At 31.0% G+C, this 22,178-nt stretch overlaps 4 protein-coding genes and 1 pseudogene across 5 annotated transcripts; 2 read left to right on the plus strand and 3 right to left on the minus strand.

The window, feature by feature from the left end:
* Positions 1–92: 92 nt before the first annotated feature.
* On the minus strand, positions 93–2,769 carry LOC100817013 (uncharacterized; annotated as a pseudogene).
* Positions 2,770–4,102: 1,333 nt separating this feature from the next.
* Positions 4,103–7,469, minus strand: LOC100819143 (arginine decarboxylase). Of its 2 annotated transcripts, XM_006592063.4 has the most exons (5): positions 7,114–7,469; positions 6,995–7,036; positions 6,037–6,594; positions 5,678–5,756; positions 4,103–5,560 (listed from the first exon to the last, which is right to left on the minus strand). In XM_006592063.4, the coding sequence occupies exons 1-5, from the start codon at positions 7,174–7,176 to the stop codon at positions 4,737–4,739; spliced, it is 1,566 nt and encodes a 521-aa protein (XP_006592126.1). In that variant the 5' UTR covers positions 7,177–7,469; the 3' UTR covers positions 4,103–4,736. The 2 variants fall into 2 exon arrangements, with proteins under 2 accessions (XP_006592126.1, XP_003541126.1); XM_003541078.5 differs by having other exon boundaries at positions 4,103–5,756; positions 7,114–7,425.
* A 3,380-nt stretch (positions 7,470–10,849) lies between these two features.
* Positions 10,850–12,441, plus strand: LOC100775306 (endochitinase PR4). Its single transcript, XM_003541080.4, has 2 exons — positions 10,850–11,243; positions 11,938–12,441. Exons 1-2 carry the CDS (start codon positions 10,943–10,945, stop codon positions 11,979–11,981), a joined length of 345 nt encoding a protein of 114 aa, XP_003541128.1. The 5' UTR covers positions 10,850–10,942; the 3' UTR covers positions 11,982–12,441.
* A 2,716-nt stretch (positions 12,442–15,157) lies between these two features.
* On the plus strand, positions 15,158–17,175 carry LOC100778526 (endochitinase PR4-like). Its single transcript, NM_001252861.3, has 2 exons — positions 15,158–15,650; positions 16,567–17,175. Exons 1-2 carry the CDS (start codon positions 15,215–15,217, stop codon positions 16,971–16,973), a joined length of 843 nt encoding a protein of 280 aa, NP_001239790.1. The 5' UTR covers positions 15,158–15,214; the 3' UTR covers positions 16,974–17,175.
* A 3,335-nt stretch (positions 17,176–20,510) lies between these two features.
* LOC100526891 (uncharacterized) lies at positions 20,511–21,107 on the minus strand. The gene has a single exon (NM_001364662.1). The coding sequence runs from the start codon at positions 21,009–21,011 to the stop codon at positions 20,769–20,771; it is 243 nt and encodes an 80-aa protein (NP_001351591.1). The 5' UTR covers positions 21,012–21,107; the 3' UTR covers positions 20,511–20,768.
* Positions 21,108–22,178: the final 1,071 nt, after the last annotated feature.

Raw genomic sequence — 22,178 nt, forward strand, 5'->3', positions numbered from 1 at the left:
TCCAAGTTTTCCTGGTATTGTGTCATCAAATGTGGAAATAAGTTTATATCCATGACAGCCACATATGAAGGGGTAAAAATCACTTGCCTTTTTCACATAATCAGCCATGGTAGAATTGAGTATTTCTTGTATTGAAAACTTGGTGACACGTTCTTCCCCAAGCATCTGTACAAGGAAGTCCTTTGGGATCTGCATGCATTTCCTTATCAAGTTATCTTCAAGGAAGACTAAAGCATACATGATAGTGCTTACATTTTATTTATGTTGATGTTATTGACAATATTACAGATGAATGAGAAAATAACTTATGGATTAAATGATAATAAATAATAATTCATCAAATATAAAGAAAACTTGATTGGAAATCACGCACCTTTGATGATTTTCCTGGAGCAGTTCAGACATCACATGCACAATAACAATTTAATACAGTTAAAGCTCATGAACTGCAAATTCTTATGCTGTAAAAATACTGAAATATGATGAGCAGGAAAATGAAAAATCATATCAACAGCAAGAAATAAGTATTGAATTTGAAAAGGAAGCATCTATCAATGTAACTGTGAAGAGTAAAATGAAAATCAAGTTTCCTTTCTTTTCCCACTATTCTCATCATTGGTTGCATATTTGGTATCAATCTAACAGAGACAATTGACTACTATAGAGGATAGGGTCAACCAGTGAAACCCCTTTTCACTAACAAATACAGAAAGTGTCAAAATGGGCATCCAATTGGTAAAGCACTCATGCAAAAACCAAGATCAAGACCACCAATAAGAAGGATATGCTGGTCATTTCACAAGCCTTAGTTGAGCAAGAAAATGAGTAGCGAATAAAATGGTGACTAATTAATTGTCCAGGCCTTGGAAAGAGAAAGAACTAGATATTTTGTAATGAAGGTATAAGCAGCTGCCAAATGGTATTTCACATAAAAGATCGTTATCAGTCTTTACTTTTTAGTAAGTCTGGAATGTGGTAGGAAAATGGAAATACCTCGTATTTAAGAAACACTTGAGGATTAGGGAGAAATCTTGCAGCAAATACCAAATGCTAAGCTCATGTGTGTTCTTGGCAGGGAATGAAAGTGAATGACCAATAGATATGTTCAGGGTATGAAAGTGCATGTTATCAATAATGCAGCTTCTTACCTCCTTTTTGCATGCGAAATCCAGGAACTGGTGGGGCAGTACGGCCTAAGTTTGTTAGGATCCTGTCGAATACCTTCTGTGTTTGATCGCCAGTCAAGTCCACTCTTAGCTGCAATTTAATCCATAAGATAGTTATCACAACATCAAACCCAAAAGTAGTAGGGTACAGGGAAATGAAAACCTAAAAATAGCATGATGCAGTAATTTATAGAAACACTGACACACTCCAGCAATATAAAAAATAAATAAATAAAGGATAGAAGGGGGAGACTAAGGAGAAGGCATGTTATAGTGATATACTGTGTGCATATTTTTTTTTGAAAGGCATATTTGAAACTGCAGGTTGCATTGTATGCTAGTGGTGGCAATGTCTGATAACAACCAAAAAACATATTTATAGCAATATTAGCTTCAATCTTGATCAACTTGTATAAACAAAAGTAACATGAAGTACACTATGACGACAGAAACAAATTAAAATACCACATGGGGAAGACTTTGCCTGATCAATTGAGCATGAAGACTACCAAAGGTTTAAGTTGAGGCTAGTTCTTCAAGGTTATCAAATTAATAAACTTGATCGGAAAAATTAATAATCATTCAGTACAAAAAATTGCACATCAGTTTATCAAATCATATTTCAGCCTTTTAACTGAAAACTCAACAAAGCCAGTAGGAATATGAATTTGAGACACGCACAAATTCCTCCATACAAAAATATAAGATTTATTTATTTATTGTTATAAATCACATTTTTCCATCTATGACAGTTCTTTTGAGAGAGATAGAAGAAAATATGAAGAGAAACAGAGAATAGAAGCTAGGGAGAAACAATTTGGAATACATAGTATGACAACATAAAGAAACACGAGATAATTTCCTGAAAGAGCCAGAATAGCAAATCTACATTGGAACCAGTATTTGCAGTGTGCTCACTTGTATCTTATTTTCATCTTCAGAATCTACTACTATTTTGGCATTTGCTAAGATGGCTGAAATATCGTTCGAATCTGTAATTGATGCTTCCAAACCTACAAGGCAATAGCATGATAATATATTAATGTTATTATAGCACTGACTTTAACTCACAGCAAAACGGGTATACAGGAAAAGACAATAAACCTAGGACATTGTCCACTTTCTGTACTTAAAACTTCGTAGAACATCCATTCATATATTTGAAATCCAACAAAGGAAAATGGGTCCAAAAGTTACCTGAATTAAGAGCTGAAATTGGTGTAATGAGATGTGTGGGAGTTGTCTCGATGGGACTAGAAAGAATACCTAAGCTGCAAGGAAAAAAGCATGTTAAAGCAAAATAAATAAGCCGTGTGTTATCCTCCATGTATATGCAAGTAATAGCCAATAGGGTTGCTAAATATGAATCTCAAAGAAATAATGGTAAGTGAAGTAATTTGAGTACCTCATCCTCTTGGACAGAGTGGGACCGAGAGAAAAAGTGGCTCTGGATTTTGCATTTGGAATGGCAAGAAAGTGAATGCAGCAGGTTTTAGTTCTAGAGAATGGGCAAGTTGTGAAACAAGCAGCTCCAAATGTTAGGGAATTAGACTTGGAGGCCATCACCATGTTCGTGTCGTGGCTTATGGTTGCTGAATGACCATGTCTTATCCCTTAAATCTTTTTGAGGATGTGCCACACCAAGGTGGGGTCACGTTACAATTCCAATTTACAAACTATCACGTGGTTGCTTGTTTGATTTCATGATTAACTGATTTTACATAAATTTATATGTTTGATTTTATGTTTAAAATAATTTAAATTCTAAGTTTAAATAACTTTTGAATCGTTTGTCTGTTGAATAATTTTTTTTTTATAATGAGTCTGACTTTTAACTTATTTATGTCAAACATAAATCAGATGATTTTATAATTAATTTTATAAAATTAATTTTATTCAAAATCAATTTGGTTAATGTTGATCTAAACATTCATCAAGTGTTTTGCAATTTATCTTATTAGTTAATGCTTACTTATCTTCTTCAATATAATCCTCGTAGGAGAGTAAAAAATTTATTTTATTAGTTTTCTTTATTTATTGTTTATTGACTAAAAATATAATATAATTAAGCGTATTCCAGTAAAAAAAAACTATAAATAAATAATTCATGAGCCAATTTAAAAAAGACAAACAAAATTATTAAAATAATCTTTTTATTTCTTTTCCAATAATTCATATTTTGTCTCACATATATTGCTTTCCTAAATGTGCTGTTAAAAATGTTACGATAACCTTAAACAGAGTAATATTTTATATCAAGAAGATTATAATGGATACATTTAATATTACATTTGACTCAATTTTAATATTCCTAAATATATTTTTAAAATTTCATATAATTGAAATTAAAAAAATGTTAAATTACTCATTTAATTCCTATAATTTCATGATTCTTACATTTTTAATTCATAATTTTTTTAATTCTTTTAATTTTTATAGTTTAAAAATATTTTTTTAATCCTTATAATTTTTATTTTAATTCTTTTAGTCTTTATAATTTAAAAATGATATTTTTAGTTCTTATAATTTATATTTTAATTATCTTTTAATCCTTACTATAAAAATATATAAAAATAATTAGTTATAAATTAATTATAAATTATCAACTACTTTTTTTTTACAAATTATTTTACGATAAATTAATTATGAACTGTCAATAATTTTGTAATTAATTATAATTGATAATATTATTCATATTTTAATGATAAGGACTGAAAGAAAATTAAAATATAAAATATAGAGACTAAAAATACAACTTTTAAACTATAGGGACTAAAAGAAAATTAAAATACAAATTATGGACTAAAAAAACCACTTTCAAAATTATGGAAACTAAAAGAGATCACTTTCAAACTAGGGACTAAAAAGATAAGAATCATAAAACTATAGGGATAGGATGAACAATTTAACCAAAAATAAATAAGAATTGGAATTTGTTAACATGGCTGAAATTTCGTTGGAATTTCAGATGGACTTATCCAATCTTGAAAATTTAGAACAGAAACAATTACTGATGGCCAGGACGAGCATATACATTAGACTGGTATCAAGCATTAACTTCTCAAGATTTGACTTTTCCTGTCACCATATGGACAATGACATAAAAATCATGAAAATTTTACATAAATCAATCCTTCTATTCTTCCATAACATTCTCTAAATATAAACTTAAAAATTCAATTAGTTGTCATTTTCTTTTTATATTTATGGCTTTTTCCAGGTAGTTGCTGGTTTGCTTCTGAGCTTTGCCCATAATTTCAGTCCTTCGATAAGGATTGACGCTATATTGCCCTGTGTCATGACATTTCTTTCCCAATGGTTTGGAACTACATTTAACGCTCGGGGAATCCAGCAGAATTTTCAAGAGACGAAAATTCAAAACTATTTTGCTTTTACCCATTAAAATGAGAGAATAGTTACCGACTTTAGTACAGCCATTAGTAGTTGCTACCAACTTGAGAATTCCTCCAACTGTGGAAATCTTTGTCTAACCATATGGTGTGCAGAAAGACCAAAGTCCAACTTGGGAAGTTTCAACTTCAAGATGCTTCAGCCCAGCTGATTTACTTACTATACATTGCAAACAACTATTGAAGAAAGTAAGGGATCAGATGCTCCAGTAATATCACCACCTTTACTCCTAACATGAAGAAGATAATCAACAGCTTTTTTGGTAATAACCTCGCCGGGGATTAATACTGGTATGCCCGGAGGGTATGGACATATAAGCTCCCCTGAAATCTCACCGATGCTCTCCTTTATCGTTACTTTTCTTTTACTTGCAAAAAAGGCATCTCTAGGGATCAAACTCGTGATTTTATCATCAAAGGGTGCATGAACTGTAAGCACTCTCTCTTCAGGTTGCTGAATGGTAACATATGTTGCAGCCAAATGCTTTATTCCTGATAAAAGCCTTTGGACATGGTCCCTACAAGTTCCAAGATTGAATGCATAAGTAATAGATTTATTCCCAACAAGTTCACAGACGACCCCGTAATCTCCATATAGGATTTCGTCTGCTTCATAACCTGATAAACCAACCTTCCAAAAACCCACAGTGAGACGCAATGGATCAATTGCAGGAAAGGTTGGAAAGCTTGAATTCTCAAGCACTGATATACCAGGGATTCGTTTTAGCATGCACTTTGCCTCATAAGCTAATGCCATTGCTTGGTTGAATACAACATCAGGGCTTTCACTAAGTTGAGCTCTAGCAGCATCCAGAGATGCCAAAAGCAGATAACTAGGGCTTGTGGATTGAAGAGTTTGGAGACATCTAGAAATTTTTTCCTTATCTACAATATTTCCCGACATGTGCAGCATAGATGACTGAGTCAGAGAGCATAGAACTTTGTGAGTAGACTGTACAGTCAGATCAGCTCCTTGCTGGAGGGCTGAGTTAGGCAGTTCAGTATGAAATCCAAAATGTGCACCATGAGCTTCATCAACAAGCAAAGGAATTTTATGAGAATGACACAGCTCAGAAATCTCACTCAAGTTGCTGCAAATACCATGATAAGTAGGTGAGGTGATGAAGACTGCTGCTGCTTTTTTCCCTTCCATTTCTAGTTCTTGTATGGCTTTCAATACCTGGAACAACATCCAGCCATCCCACCGACAGAAAAAAGAAGTGAGAACTAGATAAGATTACTAGAAGAGAGTGCTAATATTGAGGAAAGAAAAAGTCAGAAATTCAGAATAATGGCTCATCTTTTGTGTAAGAGTTCAAAAAACCTATTTAGAATTTTTTTTTTAATGAATATGACAATTCTGTTCATGTTAACTGCTTGCATGCAATTATTTTTTTATTTTCATCAGTAAATTTTCCATGAAGGTAAGCATAATATGATATTGGACACAACCAAACCACCTGTAATGGAGTGACACCACCAGCAATGTCCCAATCATTCTCATAGTCAGGAACGATGTACTTAGGCACTGCACCAGATAATACCAAAGCAGATATAGCTGATATATGAGAATTCCTTGGAAGAATGAGAAATTCCCCCGGAGAACAGGTTGCCATTATTGCTGCCTGTATCCCACAAGTAGTACCTCCAACAAGAAACCATGTCTGCGACGATCCAAACAGTTTGGCTGCTTCAGTTTGTGCTTCTAATATGGGACCCTGTGGGCAAAAGAGGTTGTCAAGCTCCGGAAGCTCGGGCAAGTCATGAACAAATGGTCTTGTTCCAATGAGCCGAGTCAACGAAGCGGGCGCAGCACGCCCTCTGTTATGTCCAGGAAAGTGAAAACTGGCAACATTTTGCTCAGCCGAAGCTTTCAATGCACTAACTAGAGGAGGTAGGCCATTTTGTTGAAGCACCGGAGAGTTGTTCCTCAAAACGTGGTCGTTTCTGATTGCTATTCTTCCAATGCTTTCATCTTGCCCAACAGAAGTTACAGAAGGCGGTGCAAGGCTTCTTTCCTGCATAAAATTGTTTGCTGTGAATTCAATACCCCAATTAAACAAATTTTGGATTCTTCTCCATAACAATAAGCGCAAAACTTAATCAAACCCTAACAAATGCAATGCAAGAGCATCACTTGCAAACTGTACAAATCTCCTCTAAGATCATATGAACTGTACGGCACTTGCTGTAAATTTACAATTGGATTTGAAGTTCGACCGCGACTATATTTTGTTTTACAAATGCTTATTAACTCTTGGGGCAATCATTGAGGTTGAAAGGTTTCACTGTCTCGGACCTCAACGAATGAATATGGTTATACGAAAAAAGAAGAATGCTGAGACGCAATCGAAATTGTTGTACTCACAAAATAGAAAGAAAAAGAAAAGATTATAGGAATTAGGAAGTGAAGGAGACCTGAGAGCAATGAAGCCTGAAAGTGGAAGTGTTGGCAAAATCCTGGACATAAAAAAAAAAAAAAAAAAGTAAAGTAAGGAGCATAAGAGAAAGAGAGAGATTCTGTGATTAGAACTTACTGGAAAATGGAGAGGGCATAACCAGTTTGACATGCAAGAGAGTGAGAATGTAGGAGACATCATCTCCTTCCACGTTTCTCTGACTACAGCTCCGCTTGTTCTTGCTGGGCTTTTTCTTTAATTTATTTCATTTTTAAAAATATTTTTGTGGATAAATATAAGCGAGTTTTTTTTTTTTTTATAACAGACACAGAATATTTTTAAGGGTGTTGCTAGGTGTAGCCAGCAATATTGCTGGTGCACCCATCATTTCACTTATTCATGTTTCTTCTTCCATTTTTCTTTCCGCCGTGTTCCTCCGCTCTCCTCCGCGAGTCTTCATCTTCTCTGTTCGTGGCCGTTTGGAGTTGCATTTTTTTGCTTCTTCTCCTCCATCGAGGTTAGTTTCACTTTCCTCTCCGTTAATGGCCTGTAACATTAAGGTAGAGGACTTACCTTAGAGAACTTAGGTTAGGAATTTTGAGTGCGGAAGAAGTTTTGAAGTTGTAACCTTAATACATAAGAAGTTCTTCCATAAGTATAACTTCTTCTGTATGTCTCATACGGATGAAGTTATACGTACGGAAGAACTTCTTCCGTAAGTGTTTCTGAGTTTGTAATGTTTATATAGAAAAAGTTCTTTCGTATGACTCATACGGATGAACTTCTTTCGTAAGCTTTAAATTACAACATACGGATGAAGTTCATCTGTAAAAATCATACGGATGAAGTACTTCCTTATGATTCTTACGGATTAACTAAATCTGTATGTTATAATTCTTACTTACGGATGTATTTCATCCATTTAAAACTTACGAATTTACTAGATCTACTAGAATACCAGTTACCCATAAAAGCCAGAAAATGTGTATCTCCGCTGAAATAAAACCACCACCAGTCAGAGTTTCACCTTCACCAAACCGCTACCTCTCTCAACACTTGCAAAAACTACCACCAACAACAGAAATCAGACCACAATGTAAAAAACAAAACTTTATATGCAAAAGAAAACGCATAACCAGTGCCAATTTAAAGAAAAAACAGGGAGGAATAAAATTGGAATTTTTAAAATATGCTAGGTGCACCTAACAACACCCTATTTAACTTAATAAAGAGAGAGAATATTTGCAAGGCTTAATTACTGTTCCTTAAATTATTTAAAATGTATCAATTTGGTTTCAAAATCTTAAAACGCTCAATTTAGGTCCTTCAATTGTTAATAAGAGCATCATTATTGCACACATGGGAAACAACTCCTTAGAGGAAGCAATGCGCTTGCTAGACAACTTCCAATGCCCGTGCCTATGGATTATTGCTAGCAAAGCAGCAATTGCTACCCATAATAAATTGAGTTTAAAAAAAACAAAACCTTTAAAATTTATCTCATTTCATTCTTAAAAAAATTCTTAACTTTAATTTATTTTCATTCAATGATTTAATTTCTCACAATATGAATTTGTTTTCTAATTTCATGTCAAATTCTCAAGTTCTCACAAATTCAAATATGCAAAATTTCTCAAATTTATAAAACTCACAAAATAATTCAAATCCAAATATGATAAATTTTTAATATCCTACGCTTCCATTTGCTCTAACTCATTGAAAGCAACAAAGAGTGTTACTCCATTGTAAAGATTTATTGCTTAGAGTTATTTATATTGGGAAAAGTAAAAATAAATTATGTGTATATGTTGGTCTCATTCAAAATAACTATTGCAATTTGCTGCAATGTGGATGTTCTAATTCCTCAATTAGATCCCTTCTGTCCTATTGAGGTTGATGTTGTTAAGATTGTGAATTCCGATGATTTTCATTTTGGAATAGTGATGATTAAAAGTCATAATATTAATTATTATTATTTTAATATATATATATATATATATATATATATATATATATATATATATATATATATATATTTAAAAATAACGTTTAAGGACCTTCCTTCTCCATTCATTGACATGGCTCCAAACTTATCCGAATTGGAGCTTCAGGGCCTATGAGATGCTTGTTGGGGCTTGCCGAAGTGTAGGACTGTTTTTGTCAGAGTTGTTCTGATCATCATCGTCATCTAGTTGAATTTGAATTTAAATTTGGAATATTTCAATTTTTGTTAACCACCAAAAAAGTAATAAAATAAATTAACAATAAAAACTTAACACCAAAATGAATAGAAAAGATAAAAATATTGGATGAGAAAAAAGTTTAAAAACATAAACTATTCTAAAAAAAATTAAGAACCAAAATCATAAATATCAAAAAATGCATGGACTAAAAAAATGTAAACTTTTTTCCCTTCCTTGCTTAGGGTTTAAGTTTAACTTTAATTTCTTCACTGCCTAAGCTGCCGCCTATCCAACTAGCATGTCATTACTTTGTTTTTATAAAATTAGACATTAATATTTACCATAAAATTTATCATTGATTAAATCTTAGACCTGGCCTTTTATCTTTTTCCAATGTCGTTAATCATCTTTGTCAAAGCACCTATATTCACGTTAATCATTAAAACGTCCACTAAATCAACGAAGTTAGAAGATGAAGCAGACTTGCAGAGAAATGGTGGTAAGAAAACTAAGTAATTCCTTTGTTTCATAATAATCATCATATAAAAAAATATTTATCCTAAAATATTATTATTTTAATTTTTTACTGTAATATTAATTTTTTTCATTTATATCCCTTATTATATTAATGATATGAATAACATAAACTAAAAATTAATCAATGATGATAAGGTTAATTGTAAAATTGATATTCTCTTTAATTCATTTATTAATTTTTCTTATGTAAAATAACCTAAAAAATAATAATTATAATAGAACGGATGGTGTACTATTATTCATAGGATTAAATAGAACACAAAATTAGAAAACCAAACTAAAGTTCAAATCAAATTTAGAGGACAAAAATTATAAATAGATAAATGAATAATACTACTATAAAGTTACTTTATTGATAATGAAAAATAAGTTCGAATATAAAAAATGTAAATATTTAGAACTTCCAATCTTAAAACCATTAACCACACCCCACTCTTGAATTAATCCTTAATGCATCTCTCATTATGTTTAAATTGCTTTTTATACAGAAGTACTATTTACAATTTGAAAAAAGTTAAATATAAATTAATGAAATTTAAGATTGTACAAGAGATTTGGAGTCACGCAATATTTCAATAGTCACCAATTTTAATTGAATAGTTTATTAGAGCAGTAGTTAAATTTGTATAAGTTTCTATTTTTTCTTTTTAAACGGTGAGCCCACAAAACTTATCTAAATTGAAAAGTTTAAGGAAGTCAATAACTATTCTAATTTGTGATTATAGATAACCACACAGTCATGCACTGGTATTAACTGATCTAATCTAAACTAGGCCCTAAATACACTTTTTTTCCTAGGTTAAATATAGCTAGAGTGGCGGGCAACTTACGCCACTAAAGTCAAAAGTAAACGACTTAGGCTACACTCATGTTATTGTCTTTTTTTTTTCATAGTTTTTACATGTACAAGTCAGAAGAACAATATCAATGCCCATCCACATTCTTCAATTATCGGTATAAAAATCAAAGCCACAAAGTCAAAATCTAGCCCCCGTGTAATTAACGTTATTCTTTTCTAGAATGGGACATTCATTTCATAATCTTATCTCGCCAAGTTGATCAGATAGAAATGTCAAGCACGAACGTTAATTGGGGGTGGTACGTACCATTTCCTTTCCTAAAGTTCAAAATCCTAGTTAGCATTAACACTATAAATAGACCTCCCTTTTGCTCTCAATTCTCAACCTAAGCTTGTCTATCAAACATTATAATTATTTCTCTTACATATCTTATACTAGCTAGCTAGGATGAGCAAGTTACTACACATTCGTGTTGCTGGGTTTGTGGCAACCTTTGTCATCATGGTGATGACGATGGTGCCCATAAACGTGAGTGCTCAAAACATTGGTGATGACATCGTCACACAAGAATTCTTCAACAGCATAATCGATCAGGCTGATGCTAGTTGTGCAGGGAAGAACTTCTACTCACGAGATGTTTTCCTTAATGCTCACAATTCCTACAATGAGTTTGGTAGGCTTGGAAACCAGGATGACTCCAAGCGTGAGGTTGCAGCTTCTTTTGCCCATTTCACCCATGAAACTGGACGTACGTTAGTACTTCTACTATACATTTCATACTTTATTGCTACTACTAGTAGTATATATTTCTCCTTTACATATACTATTATATATAATTTGAGTTTAATTTATAAGCAGAGTCGGCAATCTCAGCATGATTTTTAAAAATGTTTTGTGAACCAACATTAAGGTTTTTCAAATTTTTCCGACCACAATATAACTACATCAATCGTGTATTTATTTATAAGTGTTCACAATATTAATAAAGGTGACAAAACTGTGACCACAGTGTATATTTAAAATCTTGACTGTTATGATAAAAGTTTTAGATTATTAATTAATAAAAATTTATAATAAGTATCACTTCTAATATAATTATTATAAAAATTAATAAAGTTATTATATATAAAAACATTATTACATATGTGATCTTTAGTAATATTTTTTTTAATATATACTAAAAATATTTCCAAAAAGATGTTAAGGAAAAAATGTTATTAATTAAATATTGCATATGTAATAGTGAAATTTTTAATTTGATGACAGCTTTTATGTATATATAATTATTTAATTATAAATTATCATTGTAGGATAAGTTTATTAATAATTTTTTATAATAATTATCTTAGTACCAAATTAGTGCCAATGGTGATTTCTTATTAATATGGTCGTTAAACTTTATACTTATGAAATGATTCATTAACATGGGCATGTGCATTCAGATTTTTGCTACATAGAAGAGATTAATGGAGCAGCAGGGGACTAGTGTGACGAGAGCAACACCGAGTAACCGTTTGCCCCTAACAAAGCGTACTATGGGGCGTGGAACTTCAACTACGGATTTGATATTGTGTCCTTCAAGACAGGATTGGAACATGTGATGGTGCAAACCCTAATACTGTTCAGGCTCGTGTTAATTACTACACCCAGTATTCTTCACAACTTGGTGTTTCCCCTGGTGACAATCTTACTTGCTGAGTTATCAGTATGGTACCATATGACACCATGCATTCATACGGTATATATTAACATATATCAGAAAATAAACCATTCAAGGCTTACAGCCTTATTTTGATTATTGTAATTACTACTGTTGGGAATATTGTATCTGATTAGAATCGATATTGTGTATCCAATATTGAATAAAAATACGTTATTTCTTTGGCAGTCAGTTTTATTGCCAAGATATATATAGGACTGAAATTTCAATAACAAGTTTTTGCTATATAATCAATATTCTTATTAGCAAATAGTTCATAGATTTTGTTGATGTTGAATCTTAATAACGTTTGGTCTCACAGTTTGATATTGCCGTTTGCAATTTTATGGCTTATAAATTCAAATTTCCATATGTCCTTAAACTAAAAAAATAAATAACAATCTATAAAAGACAAGCAGGGTCATAAAGATGTTGTTGTTGATAGTGTTGGTCAAAATGTTTAGTGTTGACCAAATCAACGGATAATATAGTCAAATTATATATATATATATATATATATATATATATATATATATATTAATTCTCGTCTTATAAAATATTTTCTAAAATTGAATTATCTTTAAATCAAAATTCTAATAATTATTAGATTATCTATTATCAGATTGTTATTAGATTTTTTTGTCGTAAATGTTCAGTTCTATAAATTCTATAAATTTTTTTGTCAGCAAATTTTATATGAAATTTTTTTTTTATTAAAAACCATCTCAATGATTGATTGACCAAAGGACATTATGTTACAAACAAATTATAAAAGTATGATTCTTTTAAAATATTTTATCAAATTGGGACAATCAATGCAGAAACTCTAGAATTTGACTCACGTGAGCTTCTTTCTTTTTCCTATCTTTGAAATTCTCCAAACGTTTGTTGCGATGGACGACGTGCCTACAAAACTGAACGTGAATTCTTGGTTGGAGAGCGTAGCCTTATTGCTTCCTAATGTGTGCGATCACTTCTTTTTCCTTTGAAATTTCCTAATTTCTTGTTGCATCCATTGACCCTCAACGAGACTAGACTATGTAATTTCTTGAAAGTCGTTGCTCGATCACGTGAGTATTTTTGGTATGTCGTCCAATGCAACAAAAGTTTGGAGAATTTCAAAGATAGGGAAAAGAAAGGAGATCACGTGAGTGTTTAATTTAGTTTTCTTAATCTCAATTTATTTTTTTAATCTCTGCCATTTATATTAACCTAACAATTAAGAATGTTTATTCTCATCCCCTATATATATATTGGTCTTCTACTCTTTTGTGTGATTTCAATTATGTCCAGTTTGTCAATTTTGATGATTAATTTGTCGGTAAATCACCTATTTGGCATTTGAAAGTGAATATTATTAACTGTTGTCATATGAATCCATGAAACTGGGAATATTCTAATAAATCCTTAAAATTTTTAGTTATTTTATATTGGTCCATAAACTTAATCACTTAATATTATTTTAATCCTTAAACATATGTTGTAATATTATAATTAAGTTATATGTTACATGTAGCGATTATACTAAGTGACCGATTACACTGTCACAAACTTTATTTTTTTATTTTTAATTTTTAATTTTCTTAGTTTAAAGGACTATCTTAATAACGTTATATACTTTTCGACACCAAAATGACCTTTTACTCATAATTTGTCAAAATTACCACAATTGACTTTTTTAGCAATAAAAATCTCCACAAATAAAAAATGGATTAAATTAAAATCAAATAAAAATAAAAAGACAATAATAAAACAACAAAAAATGACATATCAAATTAAAAACAGAAAACACGTTAAAAAAATCAAAAATACTAATTTTGTCCATAAATAGTAATTCCATTGTGTGAATTGCTAGCAATTGCCCATTTGTCAGTAGTTAATTTTAAACTACTGGCGTTATTTATGATATCACTTCTATTTGTGCTTCATTTGTTTGCATTAATTAAGAATTTTACCAATCTATCATGAAGTAGTTGTAACTAATCAAACCTTTTGTAACTTAACATTAATTGTAAGCTTTTAATGTAACGGTGAAGAAGCTGAAAGTATGAATATCAACTTCATCATTTTTACTTACTTTTATAGAAAAAAATAGTAAGAGGATTATGCTATTCTAGAAGTTGTTTTATTTACTAAATAAGTTAAACGAATTTATTTATAATTTGAAAACCAACTCAAAACAAGACGTGCCAAAGTTAAAGAAAGTCATTCTAGAAGTATTTCCTAATAAAATTATTTTATCCATTAAATTTTAATTTGTGTAAATTAAATTTATTAATTTAACTGTTGAAACTTTGATAATAACTCAAGATTATGCACACAAAAGTTTTAAAAAGCCAGATATTTATATTTTATAGTGATATTAATACTATTGTTAATATTTATTAGATTATTAAATATACGTTAAATTAATATTATTTAATGTCATATCAAATAATTTAAAAATTTTATATAATTTATAATTTAAATTATTTATGCATTAAATTTAGACTTGATAAGAATTCTTAATCTAATGGTTAGATTAATCAAATTTAATTTATAACAAAAAATTATTGAAAAAAATAAAGTTACTAAGATTTACTGCTGAATCTTGAAATAATAATAATTACAAGCATTCCCAATTTCCCTGTTATTCTTTACATATTTTTTATAGGTTAGCCCCACTCGCCCCTCCCCTATTATTTATGCCTTCTATAGTAGAATAGAATTCTACTCTTGCAGTCAAAGTTCAAGATATTTCATCAGCCAGAGACATAAATTTTACTTACTCCGGATCTACTTCTTTCATATTATACGTCATTACTTTTAAGAAATTAAAAAATATGTGTAATAATGTATTTATTCATTAATGTCTCAATTAAAAACTTGTTAGTAAGTGTCTAAGAACAATAAATGAGAAACAGAAGGAATAGGAACAAGGCATGCATGCTATAAATAGAAGTACCAAGTGTGCTCCGAACTCCCAACCTTGTCTATCAAGTGTGATCACACATTAGTTTGATAGAATTCTCCACAACAAGATGATGATGATGGGGAACAATGTGCATAGCATTGGTGTCATAGGAGTGATGGTGAGTGGCTTAGTGTTGATGATGGTGTCAAAAGGTGTGAGTGTGAGAGCTCAAAACTGTGGGTGTGAGGCAGAGTTATGTTGCAGCAAATACGGGTATTGTGGGAGTGGTGATGACTACTGTGGCAAAGGATGCAAAGAGGGTCCTTGCTATGGCACTGCCACACCCAACGACGATGTTTCCGTGGCCGACATCGTCACTTCCGAGTTCTTCAACGCCATAATCGATCAAGCAGAAGACCATTGTGCTGGCAAGAATTTCTACTCACGAGATGCCTTCCTTGATGCTCTCATTGCCTACGACCAGTTTGCTAAGACTGGTTCTGTTGATGACTCCAAGCGTGAAATTGCAGCTGCTTTTGCTCATTTCACCTACCAATCTCGACGTTAGTATTACTTACTACTACTCTTTCATTAATTTCTCCATATCCATACACTTATATTCACATTGGATGCAGTTGTTGTTTAGGTGTTTTAGGCTTTAAATATTTGTCACTGTTACGTTGCAATTTCGTTGGATTTGTTAATATCATGAACAAATGCGATCCATGAAGTTTCAATTGCCGTCACAAACAATTAAAGAATCTTGAAGTTACAATCAAAATCATGGTCTTCAGGACTATTTTTTAAAACTTTTCTTCAATAAGCATTCAAGTTGTATTTCAACAATATGCGTTATAAAAGTATACACTCAAGAATTAGGCAAATTATGGAGATGTAATTCTAATTCTTATTAGAAAATAACACCAACGAAGGGTATATCTAAGTTTTAGTTTTTGATTAAAAAAAAAGGTTGTTCTAATCATACAAAAGTGCGATAAATAAATCTTCATGCTATATGAATGATTAAAACTAAAAATCAATTATCAATAACGATGATTCAGTTAGTAACATACACTTAGTTTATAAGAGAGAATATATATTTGGTTCTCATAACTAATTAAAAAACTGAAATTTACGCAAATATTTTGGGATTCTCTTGAGGAGGAAAAGACCCTATAATTGTGATAGTTAAAAAAAACTAAAAATTACTTAAAATCTTATTATCATTTAAATTGTTACATGACTTCTCAGGGTCACATAATTAATTTCATGTCTTATGATAAAATTTAATGGTCTATATTTATCCTCCTTCTTGCATAAAAAAGACTTTCTCATTTGAAATCCTCATCGGTTGGATTGTCCGTGGATTCCATTATCAAGAAGTGTATCCACGATTTCTTTCACCAATTTCTCCTAACATATATATATATATAAACTTTGATTGATGAATCATTAATTAGTGTGGCCATGTGCATGCAGATTTTTGCTACATAGAAGAGATTGAAGGTGCATCAAAGGACTACTGTGACAAAACCAACCGCCATTACCCGTGTGCCCATAACAAAGGTTACTATGGACGTGGACCCATCCAACTATCATGGAACTTCAACTACGGGCCAGCAGGGGAGAACAATGGTTTTGATGGATTGAACGCTCCAGAGACAGTGGCCAGTGACCCTGTTATATCCTTCAAGACGGCATTGTGGTACTGGACACAGAATGTGAGCCCTGTGATGAAGCATGGTTTTGGTGCAACCATTAGAGCTATCAATGGTCATCTTGAATGTGATGGAGCAAACCCTGAAACTGTTCAGGCTAGGGTCAATTACTATACTGAATATTGTTCACAGCTTGATGTTGCTCCGGGAGATAACCTCACTTGCTAATTAATTATTTGCTACTCAATGTATCGATGGATAATTGGATATGATATGACAGATATAATATCATACATAATTCGATTCCACATATTAGTAGAAGTGAACTGATAGTGTTGAACAGTTTAATAGCTGGAAGAGGTACATGTATAAGCCTCCCTTTATCATATATGATATACATTATAAAATAAAGAGTTCTACTTGTGTTTAATATCCGGAAGAGTTCGGGTTGTTTCCTCATTTTCTTTTCTTTTTATTATTATTAAGAGCTAGTTTTGTTATTTAGTAAGAAAACAACAACAAGAATTCTGCATGAATACATGTACACTACCTTTAATTAGTTATTTGAAAGTTCAAGAAAAAAACATGAACTTACGAGTTAGATGAAAGCATGGAAAATATGTTCGCAGATCATTTTGTGTTCAATTTTCTTTTTCTCATAACAAAGAGTATTACTCCGTTGTTAGAGACACACCGGAGTTCTGTTATAATTATTTTTTATTCTTTGTAAGATGCGTTATTGGTATAGTTATCTTTTTTCTTACCAGACTCCAAACTACTTTAACTAGGGCCTGAGTTGACCACCAATGTTACACTTAATTATGGATAAAAATTATTTGACATCCCTAAACAATCATATATTCTAATTAATTACCAACAATTATGTTGATCCGAGTGGTATTGGTTTCGATTTTCTTAAGCAGGCTCAATTTCAAATCTTGTGCATGAAAAAAAATATAATTAGTAAGAAAAATTTCACTAAAAATGATAATAATTAATTAATGTTTGTTGTCCTGGTCACAACGTACCAATTTTAAAATTTGAAATATTTATTTAATTCGCACGTACTCACTTAAACTGGTTATGGTATTAATGGATTACAAACTTACTATCATCTAAGTGCAAGACGTGGTAGTGCGGCAGTGGAGGGCTATAGTGGGGGACTAGAGGCCAATGGTTGAAAAGCTACGACTTGGGTTCACTTGACGCAAATTAAATCTCTTTACTGCTGAATTATTAGTTAGGTATTCTAGGTTTCTAACTAGTTTGGAGATTGAGTTGTGGAATCTCACAACACTTATTGAAGGGGTGGGAGACATTAAGAAAAGGAGGAGGAACATTATGTGCAGCTTATTAGACACATAGCTAGGGCGAGTCAAGGTGGAGCCGCAGTTTTTGCCTACCTACGTGAAAAACAAATTATGGCTCTTAGGCTTCACTTTAGAATTGGATAACATGTGGCGGTGCTTCAACTTAATTTATCAACTAAGTCGAATTTGATTAGGGTGGAAATTGAAATTGTTTAATAAATAAATTAAATTTGAATTATGTATAGTTTGATTTCATCTGGCGTCAATGTTAATTTTGCTAACCAAATAGTAAAAAAGAATTCAAATATAAAAAAATATACTTATATATAATGATATGGCAAATTATTAAATGAATTTGTTAAAGAATTTATATTGATTTTAAACAATTAGTTAAATTGGATTGGATTTTACATGGATAAATGGATAACTTTACCACCCCTACAAGTAACATAACTCTAATCTTATTGGTGAATAAATATAAAGGGCCATCATTATCAAGTTTTTACATATGATCCTACATGTGTAGCTCAGTCCTAAATTAAGCACTTCGAGATTGAAAATATGAAAAATAATACTATAATTTTCCTTTGTTTGTTAAGATTGATAAGTGATAGATTTACTATTGACTATTAAAGGGACGAAAAAGAGCATGAATGGCGATGCTTCCTTCATTTGGATGACTATTGAGAAGGAAGGAGAATTTTAGAGCGTGTCTCACGCACTGCTGCTATCCATCCAAATTTGGAAGAAAAAGAGAGAAATATTTTAGTACAAAAGACAACAAAATAACTCTTTATCTCACATTTCCTTTTTATTCAAGGTATTTATGTAATTTTATACATTTTTTTTCCTTTCACTTTCTATACAATTGAAAAAAATATTTCCTCGTATTTTCTCCCTTACCTAATTAACTAATCATGTGAGGATATATCCTTTTTTGTGCGGCAGAATGAACCTTTTTAAGTGTGTGGCCGCACAACTTGTGTGGACATAATATAAATTTAGATAAATACTGAATGGTATCTTTGAAGCATGCTTCAAGGAATTAAAAACTGAATTTTTTTATTAAAATATAAAATTATATTGCGTATAACTTTTTTCTACATTTTTTATAATATTTATAATAAATATTTTTTTTCTTTTAATTTTTTAATCAATACCCTACTATTAATGGTTTGCAAGACCCATAAATTTATTATAATGAATACCTACTCTGATGTATGTCATTTATTTAGCTCAAACACGTGATAGACTCATTCGTTTGTAGTGGTAAAAAAAGTTCAAGAATAGTCGATGTAGCCTCTTTAATATATAAAAATTTGAAAATTTACTTACCTTTTATTCATTCATTTATTAGTAATTAATTTACAGTGAACTGTTGGTTTGGAACTTGATCAAGTCAAGGTATGTTGTGGAAGAGGTCAGGAAGAGCAAGGAGGTAGTTGAATGTTGATGGCTTTTGTCATTGTCACGATATACACACCAGTAGAATAGTGGTTTTTAAATGAATTTTGCAGGCAAGAATTAAAGTTGACAATTCAAAACTTTAATGGGAAATAATGTTTAGTACGAAACAACTTTTGTAAAACCGCACGAATCTATTATTTTCCTTCAAATTTTATTTTACACTTTTTAATTACAGCAATGCTATTTGATACGAAGCTTTACAATATGAAGGAATACGAAATCCACACTTGTTATAATATTACTAGATAAATATCAAATTAAAAAAAATAAAAAGTTAAGATGATTGCCACAATTCATGATGGGTTGTCATGTATTGGTTTAATTATAAAATTTGTTCTTCTATTTTATCTATTACATTAAGTTGATTTTCTTATTTTTTAATTTATTATTTGAGTTTTTGTATTTCAAAATATACTATTTTAATCCTTAAAATTAATTTTAATTATTGACTAATCATTTATCATTAAATTTTAAGTGTTGATTGAACTAAAAAATTAATTAATATTTTTTAAAAAAATAAGAACTTAAAAAAATTAGAATCATGATCTTTGATTCCTTCAAATAAGAAACACACTTTTTTATTATTATACTCAAGTGTTCATTTAAATATTTAGTATAAAATATAAATTTTATACGAAAATAATTCAAAACTCAATTTAAGATTTGTTAAAAAAAATATTGGTCTTTATTCTCTGTTCGTACATTTCGTACTGATCGTGTCCTTCGTACCAAATAGTATAGTTGAACTTTAAATTTGGGTTGACATTTCGCGGAAACCACAACTTAGGTTAATTTTGTCCACACCGCCATATATTATATGCAGATATTAATTCATTATTAACTAAACAAACATTTTTATGAACTATTATTCTTAAGACCGTGGCTAAAAAATAAAATTTCCATTATTTCTATAACAATCATTAGCCAAAACGATATTCACATCAACATTAATTCCACAAAAAAAAAGTAGCTGAAAAGATATATATGTATATAGAGACTAATAAATTAAAAAATGACGTATATAAATTAAAGAATCCTATTTCAAATACAGATGGATCTTTGCATTTGTTAGATCCGTGTTCCTTTTTTCTACATACATCCATTATTTATATGTGGATAGATAGGTGTGTGTTCACCGATAGATCATATTGAATAAAGAAACTTTTAATAAATTGACGAAAGTGATAAAATAATTGAGCTATTCTAGCTACATGTGAACATGGATGTGGTGTATTAGGGTGAGGTATCAATGACCAGGGCCTTTAGGACTTGGTCCAGAAGCCAAACGCTGCATCCAAAAACCCATGGTTTTCTTGGCTTGCTCATAGGCTGATGAGGTGTATGTTTGGAGATTATTAGCTCTTGCAAATGCAAATTCCTCCGAATGAGATAAAACCCTAGCCTCCACCCTACTTTGGCTAATCAAAATGGCAACGAACATAACAACCGCTACCAAATTCAAAAGGGTGCATGCCTTTGAGGAATTCATTGTTGGAAAGTTTCGTGAAAGCTAAAAAAGAAGGGTTGTTGTGAATTGCTAGGAGCAATGAAAGCTTTTGTGGTTGTATTGTGGCTTGTTGGTGGTGTGGGAGAGCAAGAAGTGGTGCCATTTTATAGTGAGACAAGGGGAACAAGTAAGTGTGTTAAATTTGTGCTTGCCCTTTTGGACTCAATCGGCATTTTCAGTCCACATTGGTTTCAACGTGTTACGTGTTGACCAAGGATTTGGGGGAAGTTTCCAAGCAACGCTAAAATATTTGATATCTTTCTATATTATTTACTGTACAATTCTAACAAATTAAAAACATCAATTTTAATATGTATTCTAAAATTTAAAGATACATCCCAAATATAATTCATATATATGCATTTATAAAAATTATAATACATTGATATAGTGTAAATATTTTTTTATTATGACACTCTATCCAAGATAATGCATAAAAATTAAACTTAATAATTTATATTAATATATACTAATGTTAATATAATTTGGTTACAAATAATATAACCCAATCTAAATATGACGCGCATGATTTGCCTGGAAAAGAGAATACATGGTTTCATGTTTGAATATGTCAATGGGCATTATAGTTTAATAAGTTGATATTACCAATGTGTCCTTGTCATGGAGGCCAAATCCTAGGGCAGTTTTGGTTAATAGTGTTGACAATGCAAAGGTGCAAATATATTATGTTTGATCGTGTTAGGTTTTAGTCGTATACTGTGATTAGAAAATTTGAATTGACTAAACTACTCATATTTGACTATGCCAGAGAAAAATGAAAGGATAATAGAATAATAGATCACACCTAACTTTTTTCTTTTTTGGACGCAAGATCACACCTAACTTATTGTTTAGAATATCACATAGTTTTTCAGTTTTTGACGGAGGAATTTAATAACAAGTTGGTGTTTTCTTCCAGTCCCAAATTCTAACTAAACTACCACTTTTACTCTCTTTTTTTCTTTGATTCTGCAAAATAGGGAGAGAGAAAAATATATAGTAGGAAAAGAAAGAAAATCAAAGCCGTGTTAGTTGGGCTAGTAGAATCTAATGGGACAAATAGCACAAAAACAATGAAGGCGCGCCCAGACATGCTCCATGACAACCAGAATCTTCAACTGTCATATGTAATTTTTTAATAATTAAATT

The sequence above is a fragment of the Glycine max genome, chromosome 12 (assembly GCF_000004515.6).
Source record: "Glycine max cultivar Williams 82 chromosome 12, Glycine_max_v4.0, whole genome shotgun sequence".
In the NCBI taxonomy this organism is placed as follows: Eukaryota; Viridiplantae; Streptophyta; class Magnoliopsida; order Fabales; family Fabaceae; genus Glycine; species Glycine max.